We start from the raw sequence: 14,666 nt of genomic DNA, 5'->3' as shown, positions 1-14,666 counted from the left end.
GTAGTTCATAAACATTGACGATAGAATAATTGATAATAATATCCATATTTAGTAGATTATGTTCGATAACTTCATAACGAATTCGACGTATTTTAAAACACTTAATCAAGCCATGTAAAAGTTGCTAAGATTTTGGGATTAAATATAGAAAAATCATTTAAAATAACCGTACCGCTGGCACATTGGAAACATAATTATCACTTTTGATTGACAGTTGGGGGATGCGATGTTCGTCGAACTGCCACGTGTTCGATTGGACGGCGGGGCACGTGCTTTCCGGCAACATTGGGGCTACGAATCGCGACCCCTGGCACCACCGCCGCCATTGATCGAGGAAGACGAAGCTGCTGTTGAACCAGAAACCGTCAGCCTTCGGGAAGCCAACACCGCGTCTCCAATAGGTGAGTCTCCCTGCAACACACGGAAAATTAATCTGTCTAATCTTGTTTGAAGAACGACAGCCGTGCTAAACGGTTTTACCCGGGCAAATATATTTATAAGTCGCGTCACTGGTTACGAACGTAAGCGTCGGGAGCAGGTTGCTCGTTCCTGGCTCTGATGAGTATCGGTAACGATGATTAACGGGCAATTTGAAAACCATAGACCGTCGCATAATTTAATAACGATTTCAGAATTGCCTAACAATTTATAATAGCATTCTATCAACGTTCGAATCGATGCAGAAACGATCCAGTTTGCATTTAACTCGCCGATATAAATCTCCGTCAAGAATAAGAGGGTTTAAACGATTAAGATGGTCGAAATTGCCCTTAGACGTTTTTCGATGAGTATAATACTGTTCGATAGCAGACCAAGGAAAAGTCATCTGCGATCAATTTCAATCCTGTAACTGACTACTTCGTAAGGGTAGTTACAGGGTTAATTAGATTGCGCGCTTTTCCGCCTGTTTCCCCTCTTCGATGGCTTTCTAAAATTGAAAAAAAAATGTGGTTTCTTTTGGACATCACGCCGCATATTATAGAATTTTTTCAGATTTTTCGGTTGCAAGCTGTGGTTATCAAAAATGAGAAACCAAAAAAAAAACAAAATCGGAAAATAGAAAATTTCTCGAAAACAAAAATAGGGTCTTTTTTATATTAATTCCCTGAGAAGGTACTATCACAAGCAGTGCGCTCAATTTTTCTCAGATTTAATCGGTTAAGCTCTTTGTTCAGCTAAAAAATTTTTATTTTATGATTAATTAAGTTATATTATAATAATATGAAATCATTTCGGAAAAGTGACAGGTATTGTTGCATTTAGTTAGTGGTTGTATCGTTGACTTTTCTGGACTGACTAGAATGATATATTAAAATGGGTATAATGGAAGAAGTATCTATCTTTTTTTTACATTATTTTTGCGACTTTATGGTATATTCGTATTATACATATAAAAGCCATTTACATTACAGGTTTCGCACTCGAAATTAATTCTGTTGTTGATTATATTCACCTGTTGCACTTTAAATTAATTAATCATTGTCTAGATTACATTCGCCTTTGAGCAAATTAAATGAAACCTTTTGCAGCTTTCATTGATCCTTTCGCAAATAAAATTCAGCTCTCTTTCCGAGTAAAATTAATCTTTTCACAGATCGAGTTTCGCTGTCTTTTGTTTTATTTGTAAATTTAATGAGTTTTATTAATATGTGAATTTATTTTGTAGAAGGCTGAATTTCATTTATCGAAATGTGATTTGCAAAAGGATTTATTTGATTTGCTGAAAGCTGAACATTATCCAGAGAAGATTAATTTACAGTGCAAAAGATGATTATAATCTACAAAAAAATTAATTAAAAACGTAAAAGGTTAATATGATCTACAAAAAGATTAACTCTGAGTGCACATCCTGTACACTCATATTATAAATCATCTAAATATTATGATAAACCAAATTTTTCATAAATGTCACAAAATAACCTCTGGATGACGTATACACACGTCATAAGACAATGACAATTTTATATCTTGCAACAAAAATATCTTTTCTACGATTTAGATTAAAATGCTTATGAAACATATTCATAAATTTCGCACATTGTAGAATAATTCTAGAACAACTTGCCAAAAGGAACCGCACCCGGTATGATCGATTAAAAACGCATACAAAATTGATCGTAAAAATAGATCGACGCAGCTAAGTGGTTAAAGGAAGGTTTAAACAGAACTGCAACGGAATGCGAAGTACCAAACAATTTATTAGGTCTACCGGAAAGTTCTGTCCGATAGTGTCACTTCAAGTTTCAATCCATATGCACATGTTGATTTGAGACATATATGACTATCTCTCTTTATCATTGCATTTACACACATGTACTCTCCTAAATAAACTGAAACAAAGACGTCTCATGTCATTATTAAGTGAGACGCGATCGTGAAAACATGGCTACCGATGATAATGCCAGAGCACATGCTGCTTTGGCGACTCGTCAGAAAATCGCAGAGCTAGGCTGGGAAAATCTGTCGCATCCACCATACTCCCCAGACCTAGCACCCTCCGATTATCACTTGTTTCTCTCTTTGCAAAACTTTTTACAGGAAAAAAAATTCAAAACTGAAGCTGGTGTTAACCAAGCACTAGTCGAGTTGTTCGCCTCTAAAAATAAATCATTTTTTAAAAATGGCATTTACAAGTTGCCATCACGCTGGCAAGAAGTCACAAGTAACGATGGAAAGTATATTCTACAATAAATATTATTAAATGTATGAAAATTATATATTATATTATATAATATAATTATATAATATTATTATATATTATATTATAATTATAATAATATTACATAATTATATATATAATTATAATATTATATATATTATATTATAATTATAATAATATTACATAATTATATATATAATTATAATATTATATATATAGAGTAATAACTCTCTATATATATAATATAATATAATAATTATATATATTATATAATTATAATTATAATATTATATTATATATTATATTATATATTATATTTCAATTCAGAAACGGACAGAACTTTCCGGTAGACTTAATAAATTGAAAATAAACGTTCACGATCATCGTCACAGCCATTGTATCTCTCGATAATATCAACGAATCGGCCTTCGTATCTTCCGTCCGGAGAATTGCTACACTTCCAGGTGATTATACCTTGAAACAATACTTTTCTCTCGATCGAGATTCGCCGGTGGCAATGGTTTCGCCGGTAACGATCACGGATCCAGAAATAGTCACGACCCACGATGCATAACAAGAACACGGAAGCGACTGTTTGATCGGCGCGAGGCAAATCGCGCGCAACTCCGCTTCTCCTCGGTGCTTTATCTCGCGGCTAATGCCCGGAGAATCGGACCACCCGGTATTAATTGCGCTTTGTTTGAATTGTCGTTGAAACTGCCGCGACTGCCACCGACAAATACCGGCGGCCGGGTTCGTAACGAGCAGACATTGTTTGAGAGGTGCAATTCCCGGAGGGCACGGTCCCTCGTTTAAAGAGCGCCACCAACGACAAAGAAACTTTTCCGCTCGCGCGAGCCCGCCGTTAAATTCTTAATAAGCGGTGATTAGCGCAGTACGTCGCGGAATCGGGTAAATTCTCGAGCAATGTTTAACGGCGGTGCTCTGTAAACATCCGCGGTAACTGCGAATCGTCCTTTCGAATCGACAATTTGTCCGATCGATAACGCATGTATCTTTAACGATTTCGAGAAAGCCCGTTTGAATTTGAATTTGCGAGGGAATTGTTGTTCAGTTTCTGAAAACTGTTTACCATCGTTCGGTAAGTTTATCGATTATAGGTAACGCGAGGTTTGTATCTGAACTGTTTGCTTCTGTTTTATAAAATTTTTTTATTTTTTTTATTGTGTTCCATATCTTTCCATTTAATTTTGTATTATAAATCTTGAAACGGAGAGTCGATTGGATAATGCGATTCTTTAATTCATTGTTTAGCAGAATATATAAATGTGTAGGGTTCCTTTGGTGTTTTACCGTCGAACGGTAAGTGGGAAATTGAGAAATTCTGTGTTACCGACGATAGTGCATCCTGGAATGCAGAATGTAGAGAATGCTGTTTGGAGGAAGCTACTATATCGACAGTAGATGTGTGACTTCGTACTATCAAGCGCAGATGTCGCGATGATCCTAAATTTAAACTAAATTTGAAAATAGTTAATTGTAATATTTGTGTAACTGCTGTGAGAAATATTTATATCTATAATATAATTTATATGTATAATAATTAATAATAATAATAATAAAATAATTAATAATAATAAATAATTTATATATATAATATAATTTATATCTATTTAACTGTATAAAATTAAATAATACGCTCCAAGTTTTAGCTTGATGGAAATAATAATATAATTTCAGATTGAGTTTCTACTGTACACAAAATAACAATACGCTATTTTTATATGTTTTTGCCTTTTTTATTTTTTTTTATTTTTATTTTTTTTTTATACACAACATGAACATCATGAAATTATAGTGGAAATCTTGCAAAGAGTTATAGTGTATTCATAATAACTCAGCTGCTCTTTTATTGAATTAATAAAATATTTTTCTCAAAATCTTTATAATCATTCGCATCATTTATAATTTAATATCGTAGAATATTTTTTCAACCGTTTCCATTTATTACAAGACTGTTGTGTTATTTCTGTGTAACATCTTGAAAGAGAACCTTTCATTTACGATAAAAAGAATTGATTTCTGACAAAAATCTCATATAAAATCCTCATAAAAATCTCCAAAAATTCTCATCAAAGTCTTCTATGCAGCATCTTCAATATCGAATTTGTGTTACTCGGTACATAAATCGAATTCGCGTGCAATCTACATCAACGTTAATCAACCCTTTTATAGCTACGGACTGGCAAAAGTAAAAAAAATGTTTGGTAGATAGGCAAACGACTAAGAAAGAAATAAAAATCAATATAGGAAGCATTCTATCGATTAAATTTAGTGTCACAAAATTACAATTTTTGCTTGCTGTAATATCTGCTGCTGCTTTGACAGAAAATTTGGCCGCAGATTTCCCTGTTCGGTTTTCATTACTGACATGAAAATGTTCATTTTAAAAAAGAACAATTAGAAAATTGGGAAAGCGATCAAAACATTCAACAAGTTTCTAACTTTGAGATGGATATTCTCAGAGGCACTCTCCTACGGATGTGTGTTCAAAATTTGTCACGGATCGGCAGGAAATTTCTGCGGGCCACCGGATGCGCCGAATACTGATCTAAACTGCCAAGAACAATGATATTTCAACGACACCGGAGATCCAAGTTGCGAAATGCTTTGCTCGTTGTCAGAGCACTCCATTCCCGCGAAAGTTTCTCGTCTTCGAAACGAATTCCGGATCGCGAAACCGCTCGTCGCAACGCATGGCCGATTCCTCTCCGACGTCGTGGGAAAGAGGAAGGAGGTTTTGAATCGATGCGATCTCGTATCGCGAACCGTCGAGGCTCCTGTTTACGAAGGTCGATTTGTCGCCTTGAGAAATGATAGTGCCACGATCCGCCGCGAATTCCTCGTGCTCTCCCACGACCACGACGGTATATTGCTCGATTTCTGACTTATTTTCGTTGGCTCTCAGGCCGTCTACTCCCTTCCTTCCTTTTCGCGTGTTATTTCCGGTGCGCGTTATTGCCTGCTTCACGACACTTTTCCATTTCGAATGACACGTGATAATGTGCTTCCACGATGTTCACAACGCATCGGTGGTCTCTGCCCTTTGTGGGACGCTCATACGCGGCTTGCAGGGTGAGAATTGCACGATGAATATACATAGAAAAAGGATTCGCTTGTTGGCCGAGAATGAGAAAAATTATTCGATGGAACAATGCGGTGGTTATAAAAACTGATGCTCTAATTTCACCGGTAATTACAAACATTTCATTTGCTACAATAATGCAATTAATTGTTGAACAAACGAACGAAATATTTGTTGTTGGCATTTTCATACTTGTAATTTCATAACGTTAATATTAAACGTCGTCTGTGAAATTCTGTGCTGCATATAGTATTGCAAATGGTTCATACAAATAATTCTTCCTAAAACGCGTGTATTTATATTCAAATGACATCTCTTACATGGAAATATTTCATTATTTACGCATTATTTCGATTAAGGTTTATTATTTTAAGTTTCTAACACATTAGAATCGTCGCATGGTTACAGCACCACCTTAAATTTTTACTGATTCTTACAACGAGCACATGTTACAAATATATATCCTCACTTTGCTCTGTTTACGTGTGAAATGTATTTAGACAATATATTGGGTTGGCAACTAAGTAATTGCCGATTTGTTCAGGGAAATAACAAATTTTTTTTTACTTGGAATGAAGTTTAATCTGTGATGTATTTTCCATTTTGTTCGATGACCTTTTGCCATCTCTCTGACAACTTGAAAATTCCACGCTCGTAGAAAGTCTGATCCTTCTCGGCCAAAAACTGAGTTAAGTGAGATTTTACAGCGTCATCGTCATTAAAAGTTTTACCACGAAGGGAGTTGTCCAGGGATCGAAATAAGTGGTAATTCGTTGGCGCGAGATCAGGGCTATATGGTGGGTGTAACATCAATTCCCAACCAATATCCATCAATTTTTGCCGAGTGGACAAAGACGTGTGCGGCCTAGCATTGTCCTGGTGGAAAATGACACCTTTACGATCGACCAATTCTGGTCGCTTTTCCTTGACCGCTGCATTCAATTTGTCCAGTTGCTAACATTCACAATAATAAAAAATAACATAATAATAATAATAATAATAATTTTATAATATAACATTTACGGATATCACAAAAATGGGAGTGAGAGACATCTTTAACTGAAATCGGCAATTACTTAGTTGCCAACCCAATAGTAACGTAACTGAATTATTTATTTATCATTCGGAATAATTGTGGGTTGGCTAAACGTTTTCTAAAAGTCAGTTAGTCTTTTCGTCGTTTACGATTGACCAATTCTGGTCGCTTTTCCTTGACCGTTGCATTCAATTTGTCCAGTTGCTAACATTCACAATAATAAAAAATAACATAATAATAATAATAATAATAATAATAATAATTTTATAATATAACATTTACGGATATCACAAAAATGGGAGTGAGAGACATCTTTAACTGAAATCGGCAATTACTTAGTTGCCAACCCAATAGTAACGTAACTGAATTATTTATTTATCATTCGGAATAATTGTGGGTTGGCTAAACGTTTTCTAAAAGTCAGTTAGTCTTTTCGTCGTTTACGATTGACCAATTCTGGTCGGTTTTCCTTGACCGCTGCATTCAATTTGTCCAGTTGCTAACATTCACAATAATAAAAAATAACATAATAATAATAATAAATATTTCCATAATTCATAAATTTCATAATAATTATAAATAATTATCAATAATTCATATAATCATAATCAATAATTCATAAGTTTCAATAATAAAAAAATAACATAATAATAATAATAATAATTTGATAGTATAACATTTACGGATATCATAAGAATGGGAGTGAGAGACATCTGTAACTGAAATCGGCAATTACTTAGTTGCCAACCCAATATTTAAACTGTAGTGATGGATTTATGATAGAGAGAAATGAGGAACACTATCTCTAACAACAATGAATATTTAACCAACGAATTGTAACATTACTGGTTGAACATACATAGCAATAATCCACGTTCGACTGTATTTTTAATGAAACAGTCGTACAAATGTAGATCTTTATTGAAAATAAAAATAAACAATAATATCAGTTGTAATAGAATAGAAGTTAAATAAAAATTCTCTTTTCAGAACTTTAATAATCCACGTTTTTTTTCAACTATATTTTTAATGAAACAATCGCGCACATGTAGATCTTTATTGAAAATAAAAATAATATAGTTGATATCAGTTATATTAGAATGAAAGTTAAATGAAAATTCTCTTTCCAGAATTTTAATAAGTAGAAAGAAAAAATAATGTAAAAGCATACCTAAATTCTTTTAATGTCTGCACTTATTCATTGCTATCTTAAATACATAAAATCAGTTGTCTGTTTATATCACACTATTTGGCCAGAATATGTTTTTTTATCGAAGCATAGAGCTTGAGAAAATTTATTTTACAGTTTCAGAAGAAGTTCAGCGACTTAAAAATTTCAGTTCCTTTAACCTATAAAAGTTCATGCAGAATCGTGCATTATTTCTCTGGTCTCCAGAGTGTAAAGATTCGGTCATGATTAATACAAAATATTTCTTTGTTGCATTACTAATAGTAACATAAATAGACACCGTTACAAGAACAAATTTATTACATCACTGTCGCTGTGACAATCAAGCCTCCATAAAAGTCCCCCAATTTTATGTCCACGAAATCCGCTCAGAAAACGATTGTTCTCTTATCGAATTCTAAATAAATTCTTCTTCCACTCGTAACAATTTTACTTAACAAGATACTAACTTCATCGAATGCCAACAAAGCGCGTCGTTTATTAACAAAAAGATACGAATAAAAGATCGAGCTCCATGCGCCAATGGTGAATGTGCCTCGTGTACCATAACGTTAAACGATGTCTAACAGTTTCGTGTAGAATTGTTGTCTGTAAAAACCAGTTAATTATCCATCTATCGTGAAAAGAAAAGTTTGCGAAAGCTGAGGGAACGACTCCTCGGCAAATTGTATCGCGCGAGGCGAATTCAAACGGCATCGAGGTCTCTCGGAACAGGGAGAAATGGTTATAGGGGTGGAAGTTGCTACATTGGCAGAGTTTTTTCGTTCCGAGACGCGCAACCGCGCTTGATTATAATTATTATTGAAATTGCACGCGGCCGGTAATAACACGCGTGTAACGGACGTGTTTCCGAGTGGCGGCAATCACGCGACGCAACGGGGATTATTAATTTAAACGTAATACCACGTCGAGATTGCAGGCCAGATAAATGGGTTCGTGGTTCGTACCCTGTGCTTCTTTGGTGATCGACCGGAGAACGGGGAAAGTTAATGACAGTGATTCCGATTAGAAAAAAGCAGGCTCGTTGTCACCGGCTCATCGCGCGTCGAATTCTTGGCGGCTGTTTGTTTAACGATAAAAGTCGTCGCGGCGCACAGCGCTCGGTTTCCATAGAAAAAGCGGAAGAAAGTCAGTTTTAAAAGATACCCCCATAATACTGAATTTATTCGCTAGTGGTCGATCGAACATGTGACTTATTATTTACTATGATCTTTTTTACCGTTTGTTCAAAGTAATCCATCTCAGAATCATCCTAAATTTATATCATCTTTTATCATTGTTTTGTTCTTTGAAAGTAAATACTTTTTACAGAATTTAATGTACTTAGTATGTACTTGAATTATGTCATAGGACACTTTTTTTTATCTCTCACATTCTTTGTGTTGTGTCCAATTGGATACGTTGAATTTTCATTTCATCTTTTAATCATGAGTTCGATGGAGTTCAGTGTTCGCTTTGATCGCATTTTGAAGAAGAACGCCTTACATTGATAACGAAATAAAAATTGACTGCTATTAGCAGCTGTTGGAGAAATCATCTAATAATAATGCCAAAGTGACACCTGCCACGAAGTTATGCGAAATGTTTTGAACAGGTTGTGTAAAATATAATGAGGATAATTATAAATTTATATAGAGATAGATAATAAATTTATGTATAGAATATTTATATATTTATATAATTATATATAATTAATATAAATTAAAATTAAATATTTTTCCTGAATTATATGCAGACTTTTGCTCACATCCGACCCGTTCATGTGGAACTACTGGTTTCGGAACAATGTTAGCAACATGAAAATGGAGAGGATGTTCAATTTAATTGAATTAAATTGAAAACAAAAATTGCATTTCTCAGAAATTTGTTTATAAATCATTAAAATCCTGCACTTTATTTTCATTATTCTATCCCAACAAAAAACCAAATACATGTACTAGTAATATAAAATGAAAAAGTAGGGCTTAAATATATAATTTTAGTTGTTACATGTTTTTTTCCGCTTTTTGTACGGAAGCAAACTCTTCGTTTCTCTTCTGGGTTTCTATCGATGAATAAATAATTTCTCTCTCTCTCAAGCTATCTTTTGCACTTTTAGGGTAATTTTATGCGTATATTAAATAGCGAAAATAATCAGAGTTGGGCATTATTCGAATTGTTTCGAGTAAATATTTATCTTAAGATCCGAATAAATAGTTTTTAGTCGAATATTTTATTCGAATAATTTGTTATAAATTGTTCTATTGTTGTTCTATAATAACAATATAATATTGTTCTATATAATATATTCTATAATAACAATATAATATTGTTCTATATAATATATTCTATAATAACAATATAATATTGTTCTATATAATATATTCTATAATAACAATAACAATATTCTATCTAATGTTATTCTATTCTATTCTATTCTAATTTAATTTTTGTATCATTCCAAACAATTGCAATCTAAAGAAATTATTGTTTACTCGTTCCCTAGCATGCTGGTCGGACTAGTATAATTAAATTCAAGTTATTTGGACCAGTTCTAAAAAAGTTAGTCCGTTCGAAAAGCTGTCAATATACTTCCCGCGGCGAACGTACGTCTCTAAAATGTTTTTAAAAGCTTACAATTCTGAACGTTTTGACAATAAATAATCAATGCGTCTCTGGCAAATTTTTCAAAGCGAAAGTAAATTTGCTAATCTCTAAATAACATGAGAAAAATTGTTGCATACACAAATCTTGATTGTAATTATAAAATTTCACATTGTAGACATTCTGTAGAGTTTCGCGGACATGTCCAGAGAATTTGAAATTAATATGTCCATTGGTCTTCTTGAGGAAATGTTGAGAAACCGGTTTTGGCCAATCTGTGAAGACAGATCTCATAAAGGCCGGATCCGTGAGTTTTAAGATCTAGCTCGACTCCCAAGTCACTCAAGCTCAAAATTCTGTATTCTACATATCCTACACGGTTTCGTAAACATGTCAGCAAAATATGCAACTGATACAACCATCAGTTTTCCTAAAAACAAAAATTCTGAAAAATCATTTCAGATCGGTCAAAGCCCAAAGACCCGTTAAAGCCAGACCTGCGAGTTCTGACATTTTGACGGCCGTTGTCACGTACACGCGCATCGCGAAAATTTGAATTATAAAATTCGATTCGGTACAATTTTTAAAAAAATTGTATCACGGTTATATTATTAACAAAATTTATTCTGTTCGTATTATTAATAAAGTGTATCATAATTGCGCTATCAAAAAACTGTATCATAATTACACTATTATATTATTATATTATACACTATTATTATATTATAAAATTTAATTTCTAAAAATTAATTTTTACGCTAATTCAATTATCATTTCATAATTCTATCAAGATTCGCAAACAGTAAGAATATTGAAAAAATAAAATACTTAAATTAAAATTCCAAAGCAAAGTTATATGGCATCAATTACTTTTTCAACATTCTTACCGTTTGCGAATCTTAATAGAATTAATAAATGATAATTGGATTAGCGTGAAAATTAATTTAAGCAAAATTCAATTTGATGAAGTTCTTTAATTTTACGAAATTTTTGAGATTAAGCGCCAAGCCTGTTTTGCCTTCCTTTTCGTTCAGTCCGCGTTATAACATTCTGCGAAACCTGCGAATACGGTGTTTTACTCCTACTCGTTAAAATTTTTGTTGCTAACAAGTAATATTTATAATCTTTCATAATCTCGAAATTGTTTAAACTTTACTTATAGAGAAGAATATAATTTTTTAATTGAATACCGTCGGTCACCGACGATCGGTGATTGACACAATCCGATCGGAAAATACAGGGTGTCCCAAAAATGTCTCGCAATCCGAAAATGGAAGGTTCCTGAGGTCATTTGAAGTAACTTTTTCCTTAGCGAAAACGCAATCCGCAGCTTCGTTTACGAGTTATTAACAAAAAAACACTGACCAATAAGATGCGAGCTCGGCTGGCGCTAGGCGACCTAGCCAACGAGCGCGCGAAGTCCAGTTCCGCTCATTGGCCCACCCGTCTCGCGCCAACCGATCTCGTCTCTCATTGGCCACGGTTTTTCGTTAATAACTCGTAAACGGAGCCGTGAATTGCATTTTCGCAAAGGAAAAAGTTACTTCAAATGACCTCAGCAATCCCCCATTTCCGAGATACCCTCTATGGTGTCAGCCACCAGTGACTGACACGGCGCTTAGCGTGTTAATCTTCAAGTTGTTCAAACTCGAAGTTCCACATCGTACACAATCTACAAGGAGATTTAACTAATGGTCAGGCACTTTAGCGACGGAACGTGTAAATTTCAGCACGTACACCGTTCCCGTGGCGGAGCGCTTAAACCAGGAGTTATGGTTTATTCATAGTAGTTGAGAATCACTTGAAAGACTTTTCCGACGCGATTCATCGTCGGAGTATTGTCTGAAGCACCGGACATGCCCTCACCGGAAGAACCATCCTAGCATGTACGGTTAGGCTCCCTCCTGTCACCAGACCCAGTCCGAGGCGCGTCCGTGATGCACGCGTGAATGCACGCGCGTTTTCCACCCACGTGAATGCATGATCAGGCACCGCGGACGAATCTTTGCGATTACGCCACGAAACTTTCCAATATCCTAACGCCGGATTATCCGTTGCGCCACACCGCTATCACGGACAATTTCTATTCCTTTAGAACCGAACGACGGCCGTTACGAAAAATCGGAATTATCGTTATGCAGAATCTCATTTATTCCTCCGACAGTTCCTGAACGAAGCTTTAATAGCGATTTTATAGCTGCGGTTGATTTTAGCGGTTTAACGGTTACGCAACGCATGTAGGTATGTGAGTCATCGGTCACAGTGTTGCAGAACAACGGAAATGTTTTCTTGTATGGACGCTAGACTGCGTGGCGTAAAAAGTGGAATAATATAATATTAATATAATAATTATTATTAATTAACCACTTGACATACAATGACGTCTGGGAGACGTCATTTACTTCATGTGCCATTGTAGACTTTGACGTCTCCAAGACGTCAAGAACTGTATTCGGCGAACGCCGTGCATTTCATTATTAGATTCTTTAATTGTTTCGGTCGTGCATTGATGCTGTTTTGTTTAGACTGTTGGAGATGCTTTCCCCCTCCTAACAGTACCGATAAACAAAATTGCATCGACAAATAAAACCGACCTGTGTTCTGGAGTATAATCGTGGAATGGGAGGTGTAGACAAGCAGGACCAATCTCTTGCATGTTTCCCCCTCATGAGAAAAAGTGCAAAAGGATATAAAAAAATATTTTTTTATATGTTTGATGTAGCTATTTATAATGCTTATGTTTTATATTCCAAATTGCCTACTTCACAAAAGCAATCGATTGTGAATTTTCGATTGAATATTGCAGAAGACATGCTTTGTAATTTGTCCCTGCCGGACTATCCGACACGCGGCAGACGGTCGCAAAGTGAATGCCCAACTCGGTTACAAGCAAAATATTGGACACATTTTCCTGAACATATACCCGCGACAAATAAAAAGCAACATCCTGCAAAAAGATGCCATGTTTGCGTAAAACATAATATAAGAAGTGAAACAATTTGGCAGTGTAAAATATGCCTCGTTCCGCTACATATTACTAAATGCTTTGAGATGTATCACACATTACAAAATTATTAAATTATTATTTTATACTATTACTTAATTGTTGTACACTAACACTATACTTCAACCCTATTGAATGTTATATAGCAATGTAACTTTAAAAAGAAAAGGCCCTGTTTCTGAGCTTGTACATGAGTGTCCAGTTGAGCCAAATTAAATAGTATTCTTCGGACGCGTCGATGCACATTTTATTCGTATGTCAAGTGGTTAATAATATTAATGTTATTAATAAAATTAATAATAATGTATATAAAATAATATATCAGTTTTAATTTAGATGGACCTATAATGGCCTAGATTATTATTTCCCTGATCTGAGGAAAGAAGAAATCACGTAGCAAAGGCGGCAAATGGGTGGCGGTGAAATTATGTGATGTGAGCAACTATAGGATTCTATAGAAAGACGGATATTGAATTTGTTTCTACAAAAATGAATAGTAGAACGTACATGGATATCGTTAATAGACAACTATCGAAATATGTACAAAAAATAGCTAAGTAAAGACTAGTTAAGAGAAGTTGAAAAAAGACTAGAAGAACGAAAGAAGTTGAAAATGAAAAATAAAAATGTTTAGGATGTTTAACCCTAGAATTACCGAGCCCCAATCGCAACTATCGTATATTGTTTTATAATAATGAGAATATTTTATTTACTTAAATGTTGTACGATTTCTATCAGAAAGTATTTTTGAATAAGGAATAATATCTAGAAATTCTAGAAGAAAGAAATTATAACGAATGATACCTAGAAATTGTAAAATAAATTGTATGAGAAGAAATCATAGAAACGACTTATTTTGTGTTTCTTAAACACAAAAGTTTTTGTATATAAACATATGCAGAGTATCTCTTCTGTAGTAACATATAAAAAATAGACCAGTATTCCTGCTGTTTTACAGTAATGGTAACAGTTTATAAGAAAAACGGGCGCGACAAAATTATAAGACAGGTTGGATTTTCCGTAAAAAATCAACACATAGAATTCTTTTTGTTACCTTGTAACAATGTGTATGTCTATCTTTCCTTTTTA

The 14,666-nt window shown here is 34.3% G+C and overlaps 1 protein-coding gene across 1 annotated transcript in view; it reads left to right on the top strand.

Annotated features, from left to right (window-relative positions):
• Positions 1–14,666, top strand: part of LOC117218760 (uncharacterized) — a 159,087-nt gene that overhangs the window by 133,414 nt on the left and 11,007 nt on the right. The window contains exon 5 of the mRNA XM_033467384.2: positions 215–401. Within this exon, the coding sequence (XP_033323275.1) occupies positions 215–401 (187 nt within the window). The remainder of the gene's footprint in view (positions 1–214; positions 402–14,666) is intronic.

This window comes from Megalopta genalis, chromosome 1 (genome assembly GCF_051020955.1).
Source record: "Megalopta genalis isolate 19385.01 chromosome 1, iyMegGena1_principal, whole genome shotgun sequence".
Classification (NCBI taxonomy): Eukaryota; Metazoa; Arthropoda; class Insecta; order Hymenoptera; family Halictidae; genus Megalopta; species Megalopta genalis.
The sequence above is the reverse complement of the archived record's forward strand: the minus strand, read 5'-3'. Positions and strand labels throughout refer to the sequence as shown.